Source organism: Pristis pectinata, chromosome 27 (genome assembly GCF_009764475.1).
Source record: "Pristis pectinata isolate sPriPec2 chromosome 27, sPriPec2.1.pri, whole genome shotgun sequence".
NCBI classification, from domain to species: Eukaryota; Metazoa; Chordata; class Chondrichthyes; order Rhinopristiformes; family Pristidae; genus Pristis; species Pristis pectinata.
The window spans coordinates 15,970,206-15,998,089 of record NC_067431.1 but is presented as its reverse complement, the minus strand read 5'-3'; the positions used below and the strand labels follow the sequence as shown (position 1 = coordinate 15,998,089).

Genomic DNA, 27,884 nt, shown 5'->3' with positions numbered 1-27,884 from the left:
GAGCACTTTATTGTCATCACATTCCTTGACCAGGTTTACTGTCCTGAGCATTAACAATCATGAAGAGTATTTATAATTAAAAAGGCTTTTGTTTTAAGTTTTAAATTTCTGGCCTGGTTGTGTCTCCCTGTCTGATATTTTAGTCTGTTCGGGTTTAGATATTGTTGGTTTGGAGAGGTTGTGTAAGATTTTCTTTCAATGACAAGTGAGAGAGACAGACAGATTCATTGTATGAAGACATTGATCAAAGGTTCATCAAGCCTCATGAACTGGTGGGAGAGGTGCCAATTCTCAACCCTTCAAACCTCAAACTTTCCTCTGATCTCACTGACTGAGGAGTGTCGGTCTGTTTAAGCCCTCTGACCTGCCTGCCTGCTTTCTTGAAGCAAAGGTTGAAGCAGGATTTAACCTTGTGACCACCTGCGCTTCCCTTTGGTCTCACTGGCAGGTGGGGCTTTGCTTCTCTGATCCTTGACCTTCTCTCTTCTCACAGACTGCTACGCTCAAGCTTGAGCTTTGAGCCTCTTGTGTTTCGAGATGTTTGAAGCGTGTGGTGAGCATTGAAACCCGAGTGGTTTCCGGCTGGGAAGTCACTGAGATTTATTTTGAGGTTGAGAAACCCACAGCCTTCAGCTGAGAAATTGTGGCTTGATCAACTCTCAGAATAGCTGTACCTTTTCTAGCAGACGTGGTCTTGGGACAGTTGGCTCCCTGCACCTCCCTTCCTTCTGCCATTAAATGCTACGTCCTCATCCTTCACTCATTCTGTTACCTTCATTCCATCTTAGTCTCAAGACTCAACATTCTCTCTATTTATTTCTCTTTCCTGCTCCTTTGTGCACTCCATCTGTCTGCTTTCCTGTGCACCCTCTCCCTTGGCAGTCTCTTCCCCCTGCTGCTTCCTCTGCACCCCTGCACTTAACTTCCTCCACTCCCCCCCGTACATTTTGCTTGCAGTGGGTGATGGTCGCCTGGGTCTGTCTGGGCTCTTTTGCAGCCTTGCCACAGTCAGCCATGTATTCTAGATTTGGGAGAGTTTGCTAACCAAGGCTACATGCCCATTTTTTTTGTGGGTCCATGGTGTGTGTCTGTACAGAGATATCACGGGGTGGTTTTGGGTTGTCTTTGAAGTGGTAGGTGATGGAATGCTGACAATGTGTCTTTTAATTGCAGCTCAGTGCTTAAACACATGCATTGTTTCGTTGCTACAGCTTCATATTCTGTGCAGTAGATGAAACCTCTCCGCCTGTTAATTACTGAGAGGAGCTGGTGACTACCAGTCTGGGCGTGGACCCAGTCTCTCCCTGCATCAATTTTCTATAAATAGGTGTGTGGGCTGAGAGGGAGAGAGACCGGCCGGCCATGTAATTAGTGTGCCAGTACCAATGTGCTGGTCTTTCATTACAGGCTCATTCACCCTTTCATTGCTGTTTTGATGATTTCTCAAGCCCAGTCTCTCCTCCTGCTGGCCTAGGCTGATAAATCTATGCCGGTTTCTGATCTGCAACACAAAAAAATCTGCTTCAGACTCATCAGCCCCAGCTGCTTGAAAGAGGGAATGTGACATCAATAGCTTTCTATAAAATTTAAATATTGCAAAGTAAAATTGAATGAACTTCATGCCTCAAAACTGATTACATCAAGCTTGAAGTATGTTTATTATTATGGCTGTAGGGGATTTAAATTTAGTATATGCCAAGGTGAGCTATACCAGACTGATGAATGATGTATATTTCTAGATATTTTACATCCGGTACCACTGTACAATATTCCCTTGGCAGGGGTGAGGGCAATGTAAAATTCCAGTTTCGCTATCACAGCAAACACTCAGCCTTAAACTGAGAAATTGTGGCTTGATCATCTCTCAGAAAATACAGAATAAGCCTCCCTGACGTTGCCACCAACAGCACCTTGTACTTAAATGGAAATCAAAGAATTGCAGATGCTTGAAATCTGAAATAAAACCAGAAAATACTGGAAGCACTCAGAGGGTCAGGCAGCATCTGTGAAATGGGAAACAGTTAACATTTCAGGTTGAAGATCCTGTTCTTTGTATTTAAATAGGACATTTTGTTTAAAGCATTAAAATGATTCACAGGATTGTTACTAAAACAAAATTAATGCCAAGCCTGTAAGGAGCTAGAAAGGGTTTGTCAAAGACACAGGTTATCAGGAGCCTCTCCCAAAGGAGGAAAAAAAGACAAAAGTTGGAGCTGAAAATATTGCTGGCAACAGTGGATTGATTAAAGTTGGTGATGCAATAAACCTGGAATCAGAAGTGCGAATATTTTGTGGGGTGGGGGCTGTGAGACCAAGTAGACATTTGAAAATGGATGGGAATTTTAAAATTGAGGGATTTTTTCACTGGGAGCTATTGTAGGTCGAGAGGCTCATGGATGATGAATGATTTTGACTGGTGAGAGTTATGAAGTGGGTAGCAGAGCTATGGGTGAACCCTGAAAATGGGAGGCCAAATAGGAATGTAAAGGAATTGTGAAGCTTGACGGTACCAAAGAAATGGATGAGCATTTCGACAGCAGACTGGCTGCGATGAGCAAAGTTGGATGATGTTATAGAGCTGGTCAGTAAGTGAGCATGGTGATGACATGGAAGCCCACCATAGGGTTATGTACAGCCAGGTCCAGATTTGGATATTTTCGGGGGGATGGGATTTGTGGTGTGGAACAAAGACATGGAATTCTGATCTGTTGGAGCACAGGTTAGATACAGAACTTGAATACACCATCAGTAGAACGGTCCTCTGATGCAGACTTGCCATTCTGTGTCCCTTGGGGTGATATTGCTCAATCAGTAGCAAAATATCGGCCTGGATTGAGTTTACCTATAACTGGTGGTTCCACAGAGGTGTCCGTGGTGAGCTGGATGGCAGATGTTAGTACATCTGACCTTGGGCTGAGCTATTGGACTTTCCACTGAGCCTAGTGACAGAGTACCGATAAGTGAGGCAAAAGACTGGATGCAGTTGGCATCAACCCTGCATCCGGATTGCAGGCCTCAGAACCATTTCCCAATAACTCAAAAAAAGGTAAAGGAAGCTAAGTGGCTCCCTTATTTTACTTAATTTTAATTGTCATAATTTTAATGTGTTTCAATTAAATTTAACTTAATTTTTAAAATTAAAATTAGTAGAAATAAAATTATTTATCTTTTTGAGTAGCTTTTAAATGCCTCTGACTATCATGCTTGAGGAATGGAGCCTACAACAATTCACGGATCTGGAGGGTCATCTTGACTGCCTCTCTGTTTCCGCAACAGGTTTATGCACTCAGGATGATCTAGTCTATTACTGGCATATCAGTCACGGATGCCACTTTCCACAACTCGTGTTCACTTGTCCCCACACTTGTTTCATCTGGAGATCTTCATTTCTTCTCCAAGGAGAGAAGATGACAAACTTGGGCTCAAATGATTTCGAGGTGCCAAAAGTAAAACCAACAGTATCAAAGAAGATGAGGGATTTAAGTAGTTAAATAATGGGTCAGCAGTGATCTTATTAAATGGCAGAAAATCAGCTCTGAGGGACTGCAGGCTTGTTGGAAGAGGGGTTCAGAGAGAGCATGTGTCTTTTGGGGCCATTCAGAGGGAGCACTGGACTAGTGGGGGCAGTTCTGACAAAAATTATATTTCACAGGTGCTAAATAGCCCACATCTGTTCCTATAGCACAGTGAGTTGTGCCACTAAGTGTATTATCTATAGAGTGTGGACTTCAGTGACAAAGGAGATTATTTCATTTCAAATATTTAGTGGTTTAATTTAGTGGTAACAGTTTTGCTTAACCTGATAGGTTTCATTTGTAGTGATAATAAGTAGTTTAAAATGGTAAACAAGTCACCTGCCAAGTAATTAGATAAGCCAACTGGAACTGGTTAACTCAAGTCCTCTAACTTAATGTGGGAGAGTAGGGAACATAAATCTATGGGTTTTGCTAAGGTGCAGTGTGCTTTAGTACAGCATGCAGTGGCTACTGAGTGTGGACCTCTGAGTAAATGTAATGGTGCTGCTTTATGTTAAAAGGTGTTAAGCAACTAAATTCAGTTGATTACATAAATCAATTAAATTAAAACCAGCATGGCAGGGTAGCTGATGTGATGTCAGTGCTCTATGTGAGAGATGATTCAAGCTGTTGTGATCCATCGTTGCTTCATCTGCATTGTCTGGTAGCTCAAACTTCAGCTCGGAGTTGATGAACTGGAGACTGAGATTTAGGCACTGCAATGCATCAGGGAAAGGGTAAGTTATCTGGATACTTTGTTCCTGAAAGCACTCACACTACTTAGATTAAGTACTGCATTATTGGTTATTCGAGAGTGGAAGGAGGAAAGACCTGGTGGTCGTGGTTCATGTGAGGACCAAGAACATAAAGGATGAGGTTCTTCTGAAGCAGTATGAGCAGCTAAGGTCCACATTGAAAAGCAGAGCCAGAAAGGTATTAATTTCTGGATTCCTGGCTAAGTCACATGCAAATTAGCATCCAGTTAATAAGATCAGAGAGTTGAATATGTGGCTCAAGGACTGGTATGGGGGAAATGAGCTTCAGTTCATTGAGCACTGGCAGCAGTATTGTTGAAAGAGTGAGAGTTCTGTTGGGATGGGCTTCGGTTGAATCATGCTGGGACCTGTGTTCTAGCAAATCAAATATCGAGAGCTGCAGATAAAGATTTACATTAAGTTGTTGGATGGAGAATTCTGAAGAAGGGAAATTTGAAGTTGAAGAGAGAGAACAAGATTTTAATGCATGGTAGTGAAATGTGTAATACTAACCCTATAAGGAGAGATTAAACAGATGTTTTCAAGTTTGAGATGAGAAGAAATTTTAGGTGGCACAAGGGTGTAGCTAGGAAAGTTGCTGCCTCACAGCTCTTGTAACCCTGAGCTCTATTACTCTTAATGTGGTGTTTGCATGTTCTCCCTGTAACTGTATGGGTTTCCACTAGGGTGCTCCATTTTCCTCCCGTGTCCCAAGACATACAGGGTGGTAGGTGAATTGGTCATCGTAATTTACCCTATTGTGTAGGTGAGTGGTAGAATCTGGGGGACGTTGATTGGAATAAGGGAAGAAATCCAGATCTAACCCTGCTGAAAACTTGCTGGTTCAGAGAATACAGGCATCGGTGGTGCTCGACCCAAGATATAGCCCACAGTTACCATGGTCAGGCTGATGCTGTGGTTACTAGGCTTCTTTGTGTTACTATAATTTATGTAATATCTATGGAAGCACTTTTGGACAATTGAGAGTCAGTTGTATTCTGCACATAATCATTTGCCTTCTCTGCATAGTGCAATTCCATACCACCACTTGGCTCTCATTTAGTGTGCATTTTTCATGCAGTACCAAACTTTTTGTCATCAATAAGACCTCCAATATGAATATATGTAGTGCGGGGAACATGCATATTATGGACTGATGTCTGTTAACTGGTGGGAGACCACTTGATTGATGATGTGCACATGATATGTTGACAGTAATTTAGATGAGGGTCATTCTTGGCTCATTTGGTAGTGTTCTCAGCTCTTCAGTTGGAATTTTGTGGATTCAGTCTCTCCAGTGGTTACAAGACACAATCCATGTTCAGAATCCCAATGTTGTTTGGATTGTGAAAGATCCCATAACACTATTCAAAGATGAACAGGAGAGTTTTGTTTTCCATATCCTTGCCAATATTTACCCCTCAACCAACATCACTAAACAGGTTATTCTGGCTGTTGCTCACCTATTCATAATATCAATTATAGAATTGCAGAGTCATTGAAGCGGTACAGCACAGAAAGAGTCTGTCCAGTCCATCATGTAAGCACAGCTCTCTGCCAGAGTAACTTGCTAGTTCCATCCAGGCCCCTTGTCTGTACTTTGCAATTTTTTACTCTCCATATTTTCATCCATTTCCTTATTAAGAACATAAAACAACACAAGAACAGGCCCTCAACCTACAATGTATGTGCTGAAGATGATGCCAATTTAAATTGCACATCTATGTTCTCCACCCCCCCCCCCCCCATTCCCTCCCTGTTAATGTCTGTCTAAATGCTGCAACATTACTTCCTGACCTTTATACTCAGCACCCTGACTGAAAACAGGCATGCCATTTGCTTTCTTTACTACCCTGTCTTATTAACCACTTGTGTTGCCACTGTTGGGGAGCTATGGACTTGAATCCCAAGATACCTCTGTATATCAATGTTTCTAAGGGTCTTGCTATTCACTGTATACTTTGCTCGTGCATTTGACCTCATAAAGTGCAACACCTCACACTTGTCCAGATTAAATTCCATCTGCCATTTCTCTGCCCACACTTTCAACTGGTCTATATATTGCTGAAACCTTTGACAACCTTCTTCACTATCCACAGCTCTGACAATATTTGTGTTATCTGCAAACTTTCTAATCAGCCCACCCACGTTTTCATCCAAATCATTTATAGATATCGCAAACAAAGGTTCCAGCACCGATACCAGTGGTGTTCCACAAGGAACAGACCTCCAGTCAGAATAACGCCCCTTCACTGCTACTCTCTGACTTCTATGGCCAGGCCAATTTTGAATCTAATCTACCAAGTCTCCATTGAATCCCATGTGCCTTAATCTTCTGGATCAGCTAACCATGATGGACCTTCTGAAAAGCTTTACTAAAGTCGATGCATACAACATCTGCTGCCCTATCCTCAACCCATGTTTGTCACCTCCTCAGAGAAAAACTCAATCAAATTTGTAAGACGTGACCTCTCCAGTTCAAAGTCATACTGACTGTCCCTATTAAGTCTATGCTTTTCCAGATGCAAGTAGATCCTATCCCAAAGAATTTTCACCAGTAATTTACCTACCGCTGATCTAAGGTTCACTGGCCTATAATTTCATGGTTTGAAGGCCACAGTGGAACCTGCCTCCATCACATTTGCAGGCAGTGCGTGGTTGGAATTTAGAATACACCATGTAAAGATTTTTTTCCTCTGGTCTGTCTTAATTGTCTCCCTTTATTTTATACCCATGACCTCCAAATCCTTGAACCTTCCACCAATGGGTTACTGTCCTCTCTGTTCAGACCACTTGTCATTTTATGTACTTCTATTAAATCTTCCCACAGCTAAAGAAAACAGCCCCAGTGTTTTTAATTCATCCTCATAACTGTGATACCTCATTCTAGAAACCATTCTTGTAAATCTTTTCTGGATCCTCCCTAATGCCTTCACATCCTCCCTATAATGAAGTTAGCAAAATTGAACACAATAACTTAGGTGCTGTTGAACCAGTGTTTTAGAGATTTAGTTTGTCTTCCCTCTTATACTCGATGCCTCTTTTGATAAAATCCAAAATTGTGTATGACTTATTAACTACTTTCTTAACCTGACGTGTACCCCCAGATCCCTCTGCTCCCTTTTAGAACCATGTCATTTATTTTATATTGCCTCTCCATTCTTTCTGCCAAAATGCATCACCTTGCATTTCTTCACATTGAACTTCATCTGCCACATGTCTACCCATTCCACCAATCTGCTTACTCCTGTTGCAATTTATTACTATCCACTTTGCAGTTCATAATACTGCTGAGTTTTGCCATCTGTAAATTTACAAATCATGGCTTGCAGCTTCCAAGTCTACAGATGAAAATACAGGTTTTTAAAAAAAAGCAATGGAGCTGGGTAACATTGTTATTCACCTCCGTTCTGAAAGACAGCCATTCACCGTGGTCTTCTGTCTGTTACATCGCTATCTTTCTGTCCAGGCTATCAATGAACACAAGCTTCAACTTTATTGTGGAACCACATCAAAAACATCCTGGAAGTTCATGTACACCACATCAACTGTCAACAACTCTAGTTCTCACTGGTATTTGTAATCTGATACTTGTCACAAGCAGCCATTTTTTACTTTCTCTTCAGTATGACTTTCTTCATCCATGGAGTTTTGCATGTGTTTGTTCTTTCTTTGCTCTCCTGGGATTGTGCTTCAATTGTACCTGAACCATCTCTTCCTTAAGGGCAATCTGTTGTTCTGCTGCAGTTTTGCTTGTCATCTTTTTATGTTTGCATGGTAAATTAAATTTAGTTACGTCATTCCAGTTCAGACCCAGACCTGAAATGTTAATTGCTTCTCTCCTCACAGATGCTGCCTGACCTGCTGAGTGTTTCCAGTGTTTTGTTTTTATTTCAGATTTCCAGCATCCACAGTTCTTGATTTTCATTATTACATTTCCATTTTCACTGAGCTAATCTAGCGTGAACTCTTTTTTTTGTTCCCCATTTCATTTTTCTTTTTTCCCTCAATCTGATTTTTTTGTCTCTGACTCTATTTGCTTGTACACTCTGGCAGTCATTGCCTTGCACCATTGCCCCCTCACCTGAACCTCTACCTTCTGTTTGCAGCTTAGCTTTTCTCCCTTCTGATCCTACCTTCCAGCTTCACCCCCTGGCCAAAGCAGTTTAAACTCTTCCCCAATGGCACCAGCAAACTCCACCCCCACCAAACTATTGGTTCCATTCCTGTTGAGATGCAACCCATTTGGCTTGTAGATACCCCATCACCACTGAAACAGATGAACTTCCTCAGTGATTGAAAGCCCTCCCTTCTATACCATCTCTCCAGCCACACATTCATCTGCTTTTTCTTGTTTAAGGCACTAACACTTGTCACTAGTAGCAAAATTATGGGGAAATAATTCTTGGGGAATTTGTCCTTTAAGAATCTCCAGGTGAAATAAGCAACCAGCTAGCTCTCCAACTCTTGGACTGCCAGCCACGTTTTGTGACTGGTTAAAGTGACTTTATGCTGAACATGCAGGAGGTACTAAGACCGATGTTCTGTAAGATTTTAACATTTTATGTGCAAGTGTGTTTCAAGTTATTTTCTGAGCAAAGGTGTATAATTTTTCCCCAAAATAGGTCTGGATGGCAGGATGGTTGTTGTTTGGATCACCAGGTGGTGACAGAATGAATCCAATGTTTGAAACTAGATTCATCCATAAAAATGGGGGTGCTTGATTTGTAGTAGCTGATCAGATAACTGCATCCAAGTGAGACACAACTAATGAGAACAGCAAACTGTATCCATAGCAAAAACGTGTCTGTTTTTGCTCTTCATTTGTTATGATTTGTTAAATTTATGCTTAGATGATTTCCACAAAGAGTCTGCAGCATGAACAGCCTTTTGTCCACATTTGTGCCAGGCAGAATCTCAAAGGCAGTGTTTAGAGATGAGAATTTCCAGGAGTTGTCCTGGGGCAGGCAGCCAGACTGGGACAGACTTGGTCTGAAGGCCAGACCTGTGAGGATGTTCACATTTGGGTGAATTTGGAAGTGTTATCCACTTTTTAATAGAATGTTAAACTGAGGACTTGGATACTGTATGGTAATTGTTGGTGGCAGGGAATTTATGGGGTTCTGATTGTAGCACCAGCTTTACCACAAGCATATTGGAGGCTAATTCTAGTTTTGCCAGGTGAGGAACAATGAGGGGATTTATGATCTTGCTGTCCGTCATTCCGGCAGCCCCTCTAATTGGTCAATGAGTGTTTACTGCTTTTGTTTGGCAATGACGGAATAATTGTTGGCATCTCTTCAGTACTTGGCTTATAATTAAACAGAAATCCAGCTAATGGCAGACTTGTTACCATCCATACAGTAAATGACAGTCTGCTGAGTGCAGCTTACACAACGTCCACCCCTCTTCCATAGTTGTCTGGTTGGGTGGGGATAGAACAGACTTAAGATGCAATTGGATTAACCTTTCTTCTTGCTCTATAAAAGATACAGAATATTCAAGCTTTAAGGTTCAGTGAAGAGTTCTGCTCTCAGTGAAATTTGTAAGGCTTAAAGTTCGTTTGAGCAGGTCCCATCACTTGTGCCAATAACATGCATCACGTGCAGGCAGTGAGTGGACAGTTTCACATGCCTCTTCTATGTAGTTTGAGGGATTAGAAGAGGAGTCTGCCGAATGCACATGGATGGTAGTGTTGGGGCTGGGACGTGGATGGGAAGAGGAACTGAAGACTGACAGGCATGGAGGTGGGGGAGCATTTACTTGCTGGGTCCATGCTTGTACCGTTGTTGCTCAAGAATACAATTTAGTCTGCTGAAAAGAGGTAGACTTGCATTGATGTGCTTGCCTTTTTACTTTAATGATGTTGCTGGAGGCATAAATATTTTGAGATTCTTTGGGGGAGGGTTGGAATTGTAGGCTCTAAGTCCTTGCAAATTGTTGCTACTGCACCATGTTATTTGAATGAGAAGCAAAACATGATTGCCACCACGTCAGTGAATGGGGGTTAATGTGAACCCAATTTTTGTTCCATTCTTCAGTGTGCTGTTTACCAGTTCTAACCAAGGATAGAATCACTGTGATTTGGTGAATCCAAGTGGCTGAGCCAGAGAGATTGTGAAGTGGTGCAACGAGGCTGTGGAGGTTGCTGTCTTGTTAAATGAATAGTTTTCAGTTGGGTGTGATATTGCTACAATGGAGGGTTACAGGCTGGATATTACAGGGATGAGGTTACCCTCTTAGCAAAGACAGACGTAGTGTGGCTGTCTGTGTTTCTGTCTGATAATCAGTTCAATTTTTGGAACTTTCTGGTCCATTTTACTCAGACCCATATCAGAGCATCAATCTGTCTTTATCACTATAGATTTATTTCTTACTTGGCCAACTGGTCTGATGTTGACCACAGGACTGTCCTCCACTGGATGGATCAGCCTTGGCAAAAGCTGTTATTCATTTTTTTCTCTGCTCTATGCTGGTTTTGTCACTAAAGGAACAATGATGTAGAGATTTGTTGGTTGGTTCCCTTTCTGATAGACCTGCTTGTATGTTTGCTCTGCTGACTCTACCTTGCAGGGCAGTTACTGACCTCCTCTTTAGTTTGCCACTGGTGACATTGGGAACAAATATTTGCCAGCGATTGACACAAGTGTAAGCAGGAACATATTGTCAAAAATGGTATAACTTGTGCTTGAAGCAGAACCATTTTAATAAGGTGTATAATGTTAACGTGGGCTCTAGCAGTAAGGAGTCGGATGAGGATAGTAAAGATGTGTAAGTCATATTAGGTCCTATAAGCAGCAATGGAAGCCACTTGTGATGCTTGTTGATCCAACCATTTTTAGTACAGTGGATAATCATTCCTTTTCACTCAGGGGCTGATGATTAAGAACTTCATTTTCTAATTAATTAATAGCAATAGGTTGTGAGACCACACAATATGTGAATATGTTGGAACTTCTTACAATATTGTCTGCCATTGTGCTTTTTTTTTTGTAGTTGTGAACAGGTTCCTACTACTACTGAAGATTAGTTTCATTCACTCAGGAAATTTGGAGACTATTTGGAACATTGCAGCAAGGAAGATTGAGGAAAGTTTTGGTACAAAGGCAGCCTTGTTCTCACTTCAGTGAGAATGGTTCTCTTGTAGATCCATTGGTTAATGCCACAGCTTGCATGCCTTGGAGAAAGTTCATAATGGAAATGAATTTCTGTGGGCAGCCTACTTTGGGAAGGGTACTCCAAAGTCCCTCCTGATTAGTGGAGTTGGAGGCTTTGAGATTGAAAATAGCCACATATAGGGGTATGCAATGTTCCCTGCATTTTTTATTTTGCAGTCGTCATTGAAGATTATGTGCACTGCTTCTAGATGGAATCCACGCTTTGATTTGGGGAGCAGCTGTTTGGCCACTGGTTGAGGAAGACAATGCCCATGGCTTTCCCTGAGGACCCCTCTGCATTTACCACTTTCAGACTTGTCTCTGTTCTTGAAGGTGTTGCAATTACACCATTTCTGTGGTCCTCTGGAGATTACAGAGAAAAAGATTCAATGAAGTGCTCAAAGCCTCTGAAGAAAGGTAACATCCCCACTGAATTCCAGGAATCTCTGGCCCATGACCGCAGAAGGAGCATTTCGAGAAACTTGAGGCATCAGGAACACACAGGCTATGGATAAGTGGCAGAAAAAGTGGACTACCTTACAAACTTACCCTGTCAGGCACCTCCTCCCCCATTTGTGAAAAAGTCTGTGGTTCCTACATTGGTCTCACTAGCCACCTCAGAACCCACAAATTGGGCACGAAAGTCACTTTCAATTCCAAGAGATGTATTTGTGAGTAGAAATGATCTTAATCCTCAAATGAGTTCTGCAAAGCCTCTCTAATTTTCAGCTGCCCTATTTATCATTTGGTTGTCCCCAACGATAATGAAATGGGTGCTGGTTTAATCTATACATTAAAGCTCATACACACTGTATTGTGCCCCGCTTTATGGGGTGAACTTTGTTATGATCTGTATATAACAGGTAGATGCATCATATTTTCATTATTAATAGGAATTATTTACTTTTAAAGAAGGATTCTACCCTGTTACTGCACAACCAAGCAGTGATATCAAAACATGCCTGAAACACTTAGCAGGTCAAACAGTATCTTTGGAAAGACAAACTGAGTTGAGGTTTCAGATCAATGACACTTCATCAGAACTGGGAGGAGAGAAAATTAGTATCCAGTTGCAGGGAAGGTGGGGAGAGGATGAATAGGGGAGAGTATGAATAGGACAAAGGGAATATCTCTGATAGGATGAGGTCAAGATTGCCCTGGGGATAAGCTATAGAGTCATACACAGTGGAAACAGGCCCTTTGGGCCAACATCCATGCTGACTGTGTTGCCCAGTGAGCTAGTCCCATCTGCCCATATTTGGCCCATAGCCCCCTAAACCTCTTCTATCCATGTACTTATCTAGATGGCTTTTAAATATTGCTAATGTGTCCACCTCAACCACTATTTCTGGCAGATCATTCCAAATACACACCACCCTTTGCGTGAAGAAGCTGGCCTTGATGTCCCTTTTAAATTTCTTGCCTCTGATCTTAAATCTATGCCCTCTTGTTTTTTTAGCACCCCCTCCCTGGATAAAAGACTGCTTTCACCCTGTCTGTGCTCTTCATGATCTTGTATACCTCCTATCAGGTTACTCCTCAATCTCCTACATTACAGGGAATAAAGTTCTAGTCTATGCAACCTTTCCTTGTAACCCAGGCCCCCAAGTCCAGGCTACATCCTGGTAAATCTTTTCTTCACTCTATCTAGTTTAATAACATCTTTTCTATAACAGGGTGACCAAAAATGCACAATACAAGGAGTGTGGCCTCATCAATGTCTTGTATAACTGCAACGTAACTTCCTAACTCCTATACTCAATGCCCTGATGATAATGGCCAGTGTGCCAAATGCTGCCTTCACCACCTTATCTACCTGTGATGCTGCTTTCAATGAACTATGCACGTCCACTCCTAGGTTCCTCTGTTTCATAACACTCCCCAGGGTCCTACCGTTCAATGTACAAGTCCTACTCTGGTCTGATCTCCCAAAGTGCAATACCTTGCATTTATCTGGAATGAAAGCCACGTCCAAATTGTTAATATAAATTACATCAAAGGTCCCAGCACCTACACCTGTGGCACATCACTATACACACGTCTCAAGTCTGAGAAACATCCCTCAATCACCACCCTCTGCTCCCTACCACTGAGCCAATTATGAATCCAATCCACTATCTCCCCCTGGATCCCATGCGATTTAAGCTTCCAGACTAGACCTTGTCAAAGGCCTTGCTGAAGTCCATATAGACAACATCCACTACCCTACCCTCATCTACCTTCCTGATTTACCTCTTGGAACTTCAAGAGATTTGTCTGGCACAATTTCCCATGCACAAAGCTGTGCTGTAAATGAGGCTATCTGGTTCATGGGTTAATGATACCAGTTAAGGACAGAGAACATGGTCCTTTGTTCGTAAAAGCTATGAAGTGAGGGCGGTTAGAAAGTGAGATCGCAGAGATGGAAATGTAAAAGTTGCAAAATGCAGGGCTGTGGGACCTACCCAGCAGGTCAGGCTCTACTAATGGAGAGAGAAAATCTGAGTCAATATCACAGATGGAAGAACAAGCCAATTCTGACACGGACAGAGAAAGTAAGTTACCTAAAGTTGTAGAATTCTATATTGAGCCCAGAAGGGTGCAATGTGCCAGATGGAAGATGAAGTGCTGTTCCTCAAGTCTTGTGAAAGTGCAGGAGGCTTCAGACAACTCGGAGTGCAACGGGAAGCCCAGAGTCATCCCTGTGGAGTGAATGCAGGTGATCCACAAAGCAGTCAGCGAGCCAAGCAGTGGTGCTCAGTCAGATTTCGTGGGAAATTTGTTTAGAATTTGGACAGTTACCAATCCTTTTTTCTGCATGTTTTGGAGAAAAAAGAGAGTTCATTGTGATTGTTAATCTAATAGCCTTAGACACAGAACTGCTATTTTATGCCATGCAAGTTTTTTTTGTGTGTAAATAAGAGGAAAAGGGGAAGAGAGTTGGTGGTCATGCATTGTAAGTGGGAGGGGTTTTCTGGTGTGTGTAATTATTATTATTTAGGAATTTTGGAAAGAGGTTTCCAAATGTTTTGTGCAGAGACAGTGAAGCATTGATTTATTTTCCAAGAACATGCCTGTATTTTCCTAACTCACTGTGACTAATGTAATAGATAGCATAGCAACATAACATAAATCTGTGAACAATTGTTTTCAATATCACAGTATAAACATAGAGGCCTGTATTTATCCCTTCTCGTTTTTTCTCGCTTTTTCTATATCTGTGTCTGTCTCTTCCAGACAGCCTGTCTTCTAATTTTTTTTTAAATAAGTTATTTAAAGTAAGTTTCAGGCTGCTTATTGGCTGATATAATTTACTGTTGATCAAGGTGGAATCATGCATTTGAGCAAAGGGATTTTGATTAGTAGGAGACTATAGGCTGTACAAGAGGAAAGACAAAATGTTGTAGATCATCCCACAGCTTCTCCACTACCTATACAAATCCTTCTGCCTTGTTCCTCCACCTTGCCTCCAATAGCAACTGAGAGGAACTCATGAGCATTGTCAGCAAGGTTCAGACCATCTATTCAGCTTCTTCCCAGTTTTCCCCAAGCTCGCCAACCCTAACAGTCCTCTAGTTTCTTTGTATCTCAGCACTGAATTACAGCCTGTCTTCACTTTCTCTCCTATAGTCCCTCAATTTCTCTCTGCACTTAAATTATCTGAGACCATTGATTGATCCCTTCATTATTGAGATGAAGCAGTGGTTGAGAAAATTAAGCAGCCCACGGGTACTGTGGCAAATGGAGGAACAAAAACTGGACACTTGGGATTTGAGAGTGGTATCTTAATAATGGTGAAAGATTTTTCCAGGGGTGGTCAAAGAGGTTGTGGGTTGAAAGTGAAAGGGCATGTATGGGATACACCTTTTGCCTATGGTTTGGGCAATCAGAAGGAATAAAGAGGCCACCTGAATTGATGAGATTTAAAGGTGACAAGCAAGTTAAATGGAGGAAGGATCAGAGGGTAGTGAGCTTAGCGGTGAGTTAAGATGAACTAATTTTGATGAAGAGATTGCATTCCAGCCACACGACTTCCTCATTCATGCAAATTTCAGAATTTAAAATATCCCTCAATTGCAGTTAAGTAATTCTGTGAATTTCTATCTAAAATCAAAACCAAAATGACCAATTGGGGAATAAATTTGCACACTCACCTGCTGACTAGAAGGCAAACATAATGATGAACTTGATTTTAAAAGAATTTGAGAAGAGGAGAAAAGAAGTCTTACTGAAATCATATAGTCTGGGAAAGACCTACCTTGAATGTATCGCGTCTCCTTACCTAAGGGAGGATGTACTTGCAAAAGGAGGAGTGCATCAGAGATGGATTCCTGGGATGGTGGGTGAAGGCAGTTGTCCTTTGAGGAGAGATTAAGTAGACATGGCTGTGCTCTCTAGAGTTCAGTAGAACGAGAGAGATCACTGAAATGTTTAAAAAAAAAAGTCTTGTAACGTTTGACAAGGTAGACGTTTCCCTGGCTGTGGTGTCAAGAAGCAGGAGTCATCTCTCAAAGTAAAGGGATGGCTGTTCAGGACAGGGATGAGGAAAAATTTCTTCATCCAAAAGTTCCTGAATCTTTGGAATTCAGTACCCAAGAGGGGTGTGGAGGCTCAATCACTGAGTGTATTCAAAACTTAAATCAAATTTTTTTTTGAAACTAACATAATCGATGGTAAAAGATCAGCCTTGATCTTATTGAACAGTAGAGCAGGCATGAGGAACCTATGGCCTCTTCTACTTCAGTTTCTTATATCCTAATCAAATAATTCTAAACCATCAATCTTTATTAATATTACATTAATATCAGCTTAGTGTGTGTAAAAAAAAAAAAAAAAAAAAAAAAAAAAAAATTGAACTAACCCTGGATCAAGTGCTGTAGCAATAGAAATGCTGGACTTGACAAGTGAGGGAGTCCTGGAGTTATTGAAGAGTCTGGGAGTCTCGGATCCAATGAAGAGCCTCATGTTAGTGGAAGAGAAACCCTTGGAATCTTTTTCATTCTCTGGATGGAGGTATCACTGGCAAATCCAGCCTTTATTGCCCATGGCCAGAAATGCTTTTGAGGCTGGGGTGATGAAATGGTGTCTTGAACTGCTGCAATCCATGTGATGAATATACTCCCAAAGTGGAGAGGATGTTCTAATATTTTGACCAGTTAGTGAAATATTTCCAAGGCATCGTACTGAGAGACTTGGAGATAAATTTGCAGGTGGTGATGATCCCATGTGGTTGTTGGTAGGTTTGCAGGTTCTGGGTGGTCTTGCAAGGAAATCTTGGCAAGTTGTAGATGTATTACAGCTACACTGTGCTGATATAGGAGAGAATGAATGTTTAAAATGATGGACAGGTGTCAGTCAAGTGATCTACTTTGGATGCTGAGTGTTGTGGCTGTAGTTATGTAGGCAAATGAATGGTATTTCCTAATGTACTGTGAAGGGTATTGGAAAGGATGTGAAGAGTTAGGTGAGCTATAATATATAGCAGAAAATGCTGGAATATTCGGACTCCTACTTAATTTTATAGCCACAGCATTTGAGTCTGGTCCACTTACAAGTGATTTACAGCTGTTGTAGGTTAGGATTTGATGGTGCTAATGTTTTTCAGTATCAAGAGAAGGTGGTTAGATTGTTTTAGATTATTGCCTTGTTAAGCCAAACTCTAATGTTGCTCAGGTTTTGCTGCATGTGGGCAGGTGTTGTTGCTACGTTATCTGAGGAGTGATTGGAGCTGCAAGCTGAGCAATCATTGGCACTGAGCTTCTAATTGGGCATGGGACTCTACCCCATGGAATCCCTGCAGCAGTGCACTTGAGGCTGAGATTGATCTCTGGCAAACAACCATTTTGTTCTAGGTATGACTCCAACTGCAGGACAGTTTTCTCACTAATCTCAGTGCCTTCAGTTTTGCTAGGGCTGTTGCATGCCACATTGTGTTAAATTCTGCCTTGATGTCAAAGACAGTTATACTCAGCTCTTCTGTGGAATTCAACTCTTTTCCATACTTGGACTAAAGTTGTAATGAGGCCTAGTGCTGAATAGTTCTGATGGAATCCCAAGCTGAGCTCTGGTGGACAGGTTATTTGTGTGTGCAGCTTGCTTGGCCTGTCAGCTTTGGTGATGAAGAATAAACTAATGGGGCAGTAATTGGTCAATTTAGATGTATCCTGGCTTCAGTGGAAAGAACAAAACTGGGCAGTTTGCCACTGTCAAGTAGATGCTAGCATTCTAACTTTAGTGGAACAGTTTGGCTGGAGATGTGGTTCTGGAGTACATGTCTTCAGCACTTAAGCATGCTATTAGTATCCAGAGTCCTGCTGTATTTTGCTATGTTCAGTCTTATCTTGTATAGAGTGACTGGAATTGCTTGAAGATTAGTATCTTTGGTGAGTGTGATTATGTACATATGAACATACGAATTAGAAGCAGGACTACTTGGTTACTAGAGTAGGCTTCACTATTCAACAGGATCATGGCTGATCTGATTATAACCCCAATTTCACTTTTCAACCTCCCCCGGTAACCTTTCACCCCTTCAAGAATCTATCTACTTCTGGCTGAAAAATATTCAAAGACTCTGCTTCTGCTGACCTTTTTGAGGAAGAGTGTCAAGACGAATGACCCAGCCCCCAAATGGAAAAAAAAATTCATTTCTGTATGACTCTATTCCTGCTAAAGGTTATTTAGGCTGTAGGCCAGTTCCCCCAGTTTTGGCACATTATTCAGTGTTGGTGAGGAGAAGCTTTCAGTGTTGCCTGAGCTGTGAGTGCTTTTATCGTATTCAGGATGCAAGGTGAATGCCCAGTGGTCCATTTCATTTATTCTTGTTGTGGCAATAAAACAGCTGTGTTAGGCCATTTCAGAAGAGAAGTGAGTCAACCACACTAGTGTGGATCTGCAGTCAAAGATAGGTCTGACTGGGTAAGGAAGACAAACGTCTGAGAAGTCTGCATGGCAATCTGGCAGTTTCGTGACCAACACAACTAAGTTCACCTTTATTCCAGTTTTGCTCAGATAACTAGATTTTAAATCCTAGTATATTCTGTTGGGTTTCAAATTCATTCCTCCAGTTTGTTAGACCATCAAGTTGAGAACACTAGAGGAGGGGGGCCACTGAGGAGTTTGCAAACAAGGAAGAAAATCTCACTAGGATGGAGGTGGGATGGTTTGTTTGCTCTGGAGTTGTGGCACTTACTAGTGATTGGGTGTCCAGCAAATTTTGAAGGTTTTTTGGCAATACATTGAACAGCCCTGCAGAGCAATAGAATGAATTGCAGTTTGCCCCTTTTGGAAAATTGTATTTTATCAGTGAGTGTGCTTTGCAATATGCGCTTTTAATCCTTGTGCTTCGTTACCACCCCCAGTCATATGATAACATGTATCCCCATTATTGGCCATTCTTAATAGAGAGTTGCTAATTCATACCATCGAGGACATAAATCTCCATTTAAATATTACCCCGAAATGCTTCAGATGTTTGTTTATGTTGATTCCTAGTTCCTGAAGTTCCAAAAAATAATTCTGTAGAGTTTCTTTCTGAATTTCTATCTGTCCAATGCAAACTACTGCAAATGTTGGGAATTTGAAATAAAACAAAGTGAAATAAAACAAAAAGCTAGAAGGTAATGCAGGATTTATGGAGAGCGAAACAATGTTAAAATTTTAGGCTGATAACTTTTTATCAGAACACCCAATGACTTTACATTTGAGGAGTGGCTTTTGATGTGTAATACTAATTCTGTTTCTCTCCACACATGCTACCTGACCTGCTGAGCATTTACATCAGAGAGAAGCATTCTTTGTTGTAGGGGAGAAATATTCTTTGATTTACAGGAATATCTAGATTTAAACCCTTTTCAGTTTTTCCCCATCAAAAGACCGAAACATTTTCTTGAACAAATTTAATTCGGTTTTCCATGAACACAGATTCTCTTTTGCTTTAGTTGGGCGTATGTTGGTTACAGCAGTGTGGTTTATAATAAATGATTCTCTTTTATAACAATTTTAATGTGTGAGTTGCCATAAGTAAGGCATTGTCGAATGGCAGAGTAATCTGTCTTTTCAAGACATGAGGAATTGGAGTACTCCAGACAAGGTGGGGCACGACAACATGAGGAATGGAGGTTGGGGGGGGGGGGCGGGTGGTGGGGGGGGAACAAAACCACACAAGACTTTGTCTCTTAAAATATAAATTATGTTCTTCACTATTGGGAAGTGTGTATTTTTGAATTCCACATTTTAGTTTTAAAAACTTGTTTTTCAGTATCTTTTCCTATTGCTTGCTTTCCTTTGTTTTTCACTTCTCTCCTCTCCCTTTTTCTTTCTGTCTGCCTTGTTCTTTCTCTCCCAGTCCCAAAACTAGAAGCTGATGAAGAACAAGGAATTTGGAAATTCATATACAGAAAAGGCCTAAAACTAGTGGACAGAAAGACCACTGGAATAAAAGCAGAAAATGCTAGAAATACTCAGCGCGCTAGCTAACTTTTGTGGAGAGAGAAATTGAGATAACCTTTCAGATTAATGAATTTTCTTCAGAACTGGGCATTTGCATTAAGGGTTACATAGCAAAGGCAGAAAAATGGTGATTGGTTGATGGTAGACGAGGGGCTGAATAGCATTCTCCAGTTCCTTATTTGTGCTGTTCCCACTATCATGCTCTCACTTCGCCATTTGCATTCTCTGTGACGTGTCTATGTGGCTTATGATTTCTGTCTCTTGTATTTTTTTTAATTCTTCATGCTTGCCTGGTCTTTAAATTTTCTCCATATTCACTTTTTTCATATGCACACACACTCTTCTGTTGCACTCCCTACTCTCCCCAGTAATAGTTGAATAATAGTGAATAGTGCATCAAGACTTTCACCAGCTATCACAGAAATAGAAGATGCATAAGACAGGATTGCAGACCTGAACCATGAACCCTCCACCCCCCACCCCCACACAATTGCTCCCCAAAGCAATTAGTACTTCTGGTATTTTCATGCCCACTGCAGTATTTTTGCTTCCAATTTTTGTTACTACATTAGTGCTTATGGGGTTGTGGTGATTTGTTGCATAAAGCTGATGCAGTGGCAGTGACTGTGAATGCCTGTTTGTAAAGCACGTTGGGACTTACCAAGCTCTTGACAAGATATTGCCCTTTTAAGATATGAGTGGAGAAGCTATGTGAGATTGCTTGGTGAGGCGTGTGTGCGAGATCAGCACTGTCTCCGTCATTATTGGCACACGAATAGCTTAGAATGAAGGCAGGGAGCAGGCTGCCATGGACTCCCTTTAACCTGCTCTGAATCTACACCATGAAGAGCCTCTGGTTGGGTGTCACCACACACTGAGCCAGCCAAAGAATATGTTAGGATGGAAATCGCTAGGTCTGATTGATGATCAGGTAAAAGGTGCAGGTCCAGCCGTTTATTCTCTGATGCAGGCAAGAAATGTCTGTTGGCTTCACTTAATATCTGTTTTTGAGTGCCTTCTGGTGGGGGTGATTTAATTAACAGATCTGTTTATCAAATGTTTGACCTATTTCATATCATGATCTCTCTTTCCCAACTCTCGGTAGATGCAAACGTTACTGACTTATCTCTCTGCCTCTTAAGCAATTATAGGTGAGTTATAGCCTAGCCTATTTTTGCCCATATTGCTGTATCTGTAGGCATACAATGATAAGAATCACACACTGCCTTACAACAATATTTAGTTAAACTTTTGTGCTATTTTACCAAAGATTCTCTAACTGACTGTTAATCCTTTGAAATTTCAGGATAATTTTCCAGCAATGGTAATTTTTCCAAATACCTTATTCTAGACCTTTTGGGTCCATTTTTTGTGATTTTTTTTTTTAAAAACAAAAAATAAATAGTTTCCAGGAAAATTGGTAAACCTGCAATATAAATAAAAGGCTGTCGCCCTTGTGGTTTTGTTTGTGTCGGATTTTGGACTGCAGGACTCAATTGTGCAGCCTGAGGGTGGGGCCACATTTATCGTGCCTTTGCAGATTCCTTTCCCTGCCCTAACTATCTGCTCAACTCAGTTACTGGCAGTTTAGGCAGCCGTTATGACTTTCATTCCCTAACATGTTTACTCAATGGTTTCTTATTTTTTTATTAAAAATATTTAGATTTTATATCAACTAATCAGGATTTTCACCTTCTGTGTTTATGTTGAGCTTATAATTACAGTGCCTCCAGTAGTCAATGTTGTTGTGACTCTGTGTATTAATATTCCACACTCTTGAGTATGAAGCACTTTCCATCTTTCAAAGCTGGCTTCGGTATGTATTTTCTGTCAGATTAATGAAGGATTTATTTGCAGCCAATCTCGGTGCAACTTCATATTGCAGTCAGTGCACAGAAAGCAATAGCTGTATCTCCTAGGTCCCTCAGGCAGGATGTTTCAATGTGGGAAGTGGAATAGGCCAGATCGGTGAGGAGAGGAAATCATCATTTTAGATTTTTTTTATCACCTTTCATGCCGAACTTCCCACAGTGGGTCCCTTTGTCTTTAACTGTCACTGGGCTGTGGTTCCACAGGCAATGAATGCAGGTTCAGAGGCATAAGGTTTATCAACAACGATTGCAACCAGGATCTACTCTCAAACATTGCAGTAGTGGTTCTATAGATGCCAGTGGATTTCAGTTTTTCGATGTAGAGGTATTACATAGTTTTTCCACAGGAAACTAGGCCAGTTATGCTTCAGACGAGTTCTCACTCACCCGATTTGATTTTTTTTTTATCTCCCGACTGGCATTATCTCTCCATCATTTGTTTCACTTAAAATGCATCAGTGCCATTTGCCACAACTACTCCTCTGGTAGGAAGTTTCACATTCTAACCACTGTCTAGTAAAGATGTTTCTCCTGAATACCCTATTGGCATTACCAGTGACACATTGTATATGTGATCCCTATTTCTGGGCATTCCCATAAGTGGAAACAACTTCTCTACATCTTGAGAAACGAATACAAAAACAGGGACATTGGTATGACCACTTTGAGTACAGTGTACAGCAAGGGTCTCCTTGTGGAAAGAAGGATGTTAATGTGTTGGAAGCAGTCCAGGTTGGGTTTACTGGATGAATACCTAGAATAGGTGGATTATCTTATGAGTCAAGACTCCTTAAGATCTTGTGTTTCCCCTCTGAATATTCTAAACTCCAGATTTGAGTTGAGAAGATTCAGTGAGGAAACATAAGATCCTATGGGGCCCTTGACAGGGTAGATGTGCAGAGATTGTTTCCTCTTGTGGGAAACTTGAAAGCTTGTGGAGACCATTTAAAAATAAGGGGTCAATGTGTTTAAGATAGATAAAGTGAAGTTTTTTTTTCTCTTGAGGGTGGTGGGTCTTTGGATGATGGCAGCAGATTCTTTGGATGTTTTAAGGGAGAGGTAGATAGATAAGCAAGGGGAGGGTGAAAGTTTGCTCCAGGGCTGAGGCAAATCAGGGCATTGAGTATAACAGTTGGGAAATCATTCTACAACTGTATAAAACTTATGTTTGCCACATTTAGAGTATTATGTGCCATTCTGGATTGCCTGGATTGGAGTGTATTAGCTATGAGGAGTGGTTGGACAAACTTGCATCATTTTCTCTGGAGCACTGGAGGCTAACGCAAAACCTGATAGAAGTATGTATTAAAAAATGTATGGGAGGTATGGATAGGTTAGATAGTCTTTTTACCCCGGGGTGGAAATGTCAAATATTAGAGTGCATGGGCTTAAAGTGAGAGGAAGAAAATTTTTAAAGGAGATGTGCAAGGCAAGTTTTTTTTTTACACAGGGACTGGTAGGTGGCTGGAATGTAGTGTCAGGAGAGGTGGTGGAAGCGGATACAATAGCAACATTTACGAGGCATTTAGACAGACACAAGAACAGGCAGGGAATGGAGGGATAAGGACCATGTGCAGACAGATGGGATTACTTTAGATTGGCATCCTAGTCAGCATAGGTAAGTGGGCTGAAGGGTCTATTTTTATGCCGTACTGCTCTGTTTTAAGTTGTATTAACCATGATCTTAAATGGCTGACCAGGCTTGAGGGGCAAAGTGGCTGACTGCTGCTCCCAGTTCATGTTGTAGTGTAATGATATACTCTATCAAACTCAGTCTTGAAGGTCAACCCTTCTCATTTCTAGGAAACAGTGACTCAGCCTGTTAAATCTTTCTTGATAGGTATAACCTCCAGGTTCTGCTACCATTTTAGTAAATCTCTTTATGCACCTTTTCCAGTGCTTCTGCATCATTCTTTTTGAAAAGTGGAGTCCAGGTGATTGAATAGTACCGCACCAGGAGAAATGCGACAGTTCTCAAAGTAGAAAAGTCATTCTGTCTGGATTACAAATGGAAGTAAAATGGGAAATTGTTGGGCTGTGAGTCTTTCAGCCCTTCTAAATTTGGGGATTGGTGTGTGAGGAACAAAGCCTAGCACATCTTGCACTTCTATTGTGGAAAAGTGGAGAAAAGGATAGATAAACTCAACTACAGACCAGTCAGCCTCCTCCTGGTGATGGGGCAACTCTTACAGCTAATCATGCAAAACAAAATTATTTTTCGATGAAGCAAGGGCAAATTTATTGACACTGATTTGATGATGGAAAATTTAAGTTTCTGTAATTTGAATTTTTAAAGTGCTCAATGGTTGAAGAGGCTTACTTGTGGTCTTTGGAAAGGCGTTTGATAAAATGTATTACATTGACCTTTTAGTCAAATTGAAACCCATGGGATAAGAGGACAGTGGTAGTGCAGATGCAAAATTGGCAAATAAATAGAAAGCAGAGAATTATTATGAGTAATTAGTTGTTTTTAGAGTGGAAGTGGTGCTTCAATGTAGTTATATCAGTACCACTGATCTTTTCAGCATTAGTGTCCTGCACTTGCATTATACAGGATACGGTTTCAATATTTGCAGATTCAGCAAAATCTGGATATCGACAATGACATGTATTGTAGAAGGCTTCAGCAAGACTGGCAAAATAGGCTAATACATGGCAGATGAAATTTAATACTGAGAAGTTCAAAATGGTAGAAAGATTGTTCATATGTCTGTCTAAAGGGTACCATTTCAAAATTGGTGCAGGTACAGAGGTCTGTGACTGTATGTGTACAGGGTGACAGAACAAGTGGAGGAAGCTATAATAAAGTGTACAGGGTCATTAGTTCAATTATTTAAAACCATTGAGTACCTAGTAAGGAAGTTATGGAAACCTTTAGTTTTGTGAAATATTTTGACCATTGTACTTTTAGGAAGTGTGTGCTTACAGTGCACAGCAGATTTGTTAGAGACTATGGCTGATAGACTTCAATTACGTAGAGAGGCTGGAGAATTGGTCACTCTTCAAAAAGCAGAGAAGGTCAAGAATTGAAAATCATAATACATTTTGATAAATAGAGATTTACTTCCAGCAGAACAGGAATCAATAACTAGAGAGAGACATTTAAGAGTGGCAGAGTGCTGCAGCTGTTAATGCTGCAACCTCACTGCTTCAGGGACCCAAGTTTGATGTTGACGTTGGCTCCTCTCTGTGTGGAGTGCACATGCTTTTCTGATGAATGTATGGTTTCCACCAGGTGCTTGGTTTCCTCCCACATTCCAAGGACAAGATAGTAGGTTAATTGGCTACTGTAAAATGCCCCCCTCCCTGCCCAATATAGTTAAGTGGCAAAATAACCAATGTAGAATTGGTGGCCAAGTGAGGTGCAGGGCTACTGGGAAATGAGGGGAGAATAGGCTGATGGGATAGTTTTGTTGGGAGCTCCCATGGACCCTATGGGCTGAATGACCTCTTTCTGTGCCATAATAAGTGTTTGGCCAAGGAATCTGAGCAAAGATGCAGAGCTGCTTCTGTTGCAACAAGTTTTTGTGATCCAGATTGTTCTGCTGCAAGAACTGGTGGAAGCAGATTTGATAATTTAAAAGGCATTGGATTAATACTTGAAGGAAAAATTGCCAGGCCTAGGGTGATTGGGATTAATTAGATAACTTTTTTGGGGGGTGGGGGGGAAAGAAACACTGGCACAAGCGCAATAGATTGGTCTTATGTATTTATTATAGGCTGCAGTGTTAAGTGAATGGATTTGAATGGGATTGGTCAAGTTTCTCTGTGAACATGCTGAGCTCTGTCTAACTTGGGCTGCTTTCTTTAATTCCAGGTTTCCCATCAGAAGACTTCCCAGGTAAGAGCTCTCGACACAATGGGTGAAAGTGATTGGCCATCTCAGACTGTCCAGGCAGTAATTAGAAGGCTTAACAACTTGTACGTATGATTAGAATTCTCTCTGAGATCCCTGTCCCAGTCCCCTTCCCTGTCTTCTCTTGCCTCCTGTGTGGTTTTTGCCCTATTAGAAGACCAGAAATAATAAAAAGGGAATTAAAGGAGAAAACAATAGTTGGAAAATTATGGCATATGTGACACAGCTAAGGAAATTGGAAAAGTCGGGAATGAACTTACCTAATGTTCCAGATAATTCTTCAATATTCAATAAGCACAGTCCCCGAAGACGTTTTCTTTTCAAATTTACTCAGTCAGGCGTTAGATAATTTTCTTTGATTCTGATTGTGGTTATTGCGGATGAGGCTGTGGTTATTGCGGATGAGGCTGGGGTTAGTTATCATTGAGGTGGCGGTAATAGGCCTTTCCCTTGAACTACTGTGCTCCATGTGGCTTCACTCAGTGCTGTTAGATATGGACTTTAAGATTTTGACTTGGGGACAATGAAGGTATGCTGATATGTCCAGGTTGGACTGTGGCTTGGAGAACTTCATGATGAGGTTGAAGGATGCAAAGGATTTTTAAGAAGTAGAGATTTGCAGTTTCAGATACAGAAATTGGAAGTAGCAAGACCAGGAGATGTACCCTAGTTTTTACAAACAATAGCTATAGAATTCATTTTAGTACGTGTCTGAGTGAGCAGAGCTCCTGCAGAATCTAATTCATGATATTATCTAGGACAAAGCAGCCTACTTGATTGGCAATGCATGTACCACATTCACTGTTCGTTCCTCCTGTCGTTGTGCTGGAGTATCTCCCATCTACAAAATGTTCTGCAGTAACTCACCAAAGCTTTTCATCATTGTCCACCTAACCCATGATCTCTACTAGCTTGAATGAAAGAGCAGCAGACTCATGTCAACACTACTGTCTGAGTTTGTACCCAAATCCCACTCTATTTTTGGTTTAGAAATGTATTGCCTTTCCTCCATTGCTGAGTCAAAATCCAGGAAATCTCTACTCAACAGCACTATGGGAGAACTTCCATCATGTGGATTGCAGGAATTTACCACAACTGTCCTGGGGATGTTGGGATTGTCACTAAATGCTTGCTTTGTCAATGAATTTTTTTAAAAAAGAGCTTGAAACCCATACAGATTATTGATTTGGCAACTTTTAGATGTGTCTAGTTTTGAATGTTGTAGGAGGAGACTGCTTGAGATGATCCCAGAGTTCAGAAATTTTGTTTACAGAAAGACCAGAGAAATTGAGTTCTTTAGAAAAATATTTTTTGTAGAGATATGACACTGTTCAAATTTGAAAGGTTTTGATAAGATTAAATCACTAATATTTTATGCATTTCCCATATTGTTTCTGCTGTGGTGAAAATAGTTGTACACAGGAAGTGAAGCCATGTAGGATCTATCGTGTTCTACAGGCCTTTTTACATTTGCTGTATTTGGTAGTTTATAGGTCATCTGAATCTGCAGGAATAGAATAAAAATCAAAGTATAGCTAAAGCTATGAAGGTTTATAAGAATCTAAAAGAACATAGGGTCAGCAGGAGGTCATTTGCCCTCTTCCATCTTTTATTTGAACTGTAACTGATCTGTAGCTCAATTTGTTTTCCTCATCTTGCTCCTCATCTCTTAACATTCTTGCCAAACAAAAATCTATCAAACTTGGTCTTAAAAGTGCCTGTTGACTCCTGGCATCCACAGCCTTTTCAGGAAGGGAATTCCAGATTTCTCGTTATCATTTGTTTCTGAACTTCCTGGGCCTAGTTTTAAGGTTCTGTCACCTTGCACTGGATTCCTCCACCAGAAAGACATCTTTCTGTTCATCTTACTCGATGCTTAAAACAAATAAAACATCCCATTTGAATTGAATCTTCTCTACTTGGGGGAATAGAAGAAAAGTTTATGCACCCTGGTAGCACTTTGGTGAATTTGCAATATACCTCTTTCATGGCAGTATTTCTGCTCCAAGGTGTAATGCCCAGGATTGTGTGCACTCCTCCAGAAGGGTATCTAACTTTGGACAACTTGGGCTTAAATCCTCCTTTGAATTCTTGAAACTTGAGATCAGATTTGTATTCCATTAGCTTTTCAGTTATATATATTTTTTGTATCTGTGCATGTGAACCCTGAAATCACTTTGCCCCTCCTCTTAATCCTGATTTCTCACAATTTAAACAATAGTGTAATTTGCCTTTCCCAGACCCAAGATTCATAGCTTCAAAGTTCCCCTCATTGAACTTGCCATAGTTTTGCTTATTTA

General features: G+C 40.9%; 1 protein-coding gene across 7 annotated transcripts in view; it reads left to right on the top strand.

The window, feature by feature from the left end:
• LOC127583792 (rho guanine nucleotide exchange factor 12-like) overlaps positions 1-27,884 on the top strand; it is a 97,954-nt gene that overhangs the window by 12,154 nt on the left and 57,916 nt on the right. For 2 of the 7 annotated variants that reach the window (XM_052040150.1, XM_052040147.1), the window contains exons 1-2: positions 20,667-20,788; positions 25,546-25,569. In XM_052040150.1, the coding sequence (XP_051896110.1) occupies positions 20,781-20,788; positions 25,546-25,569 (32 nt within the window). In that variant the 5' untranslated portion in view covers positions 20,667-20,780. Of the gene's footprint in view, positions 1-4,100; positions 4,253-20,666; positions 20,789-25,545; positions 25,570-27,884 lie in introns of those variants that run through there. The other 5 variants (XM_052040149.1, XM_052040146.1, XM_052040145.1 and 2 more) reach the window with 4 other exon arrangements.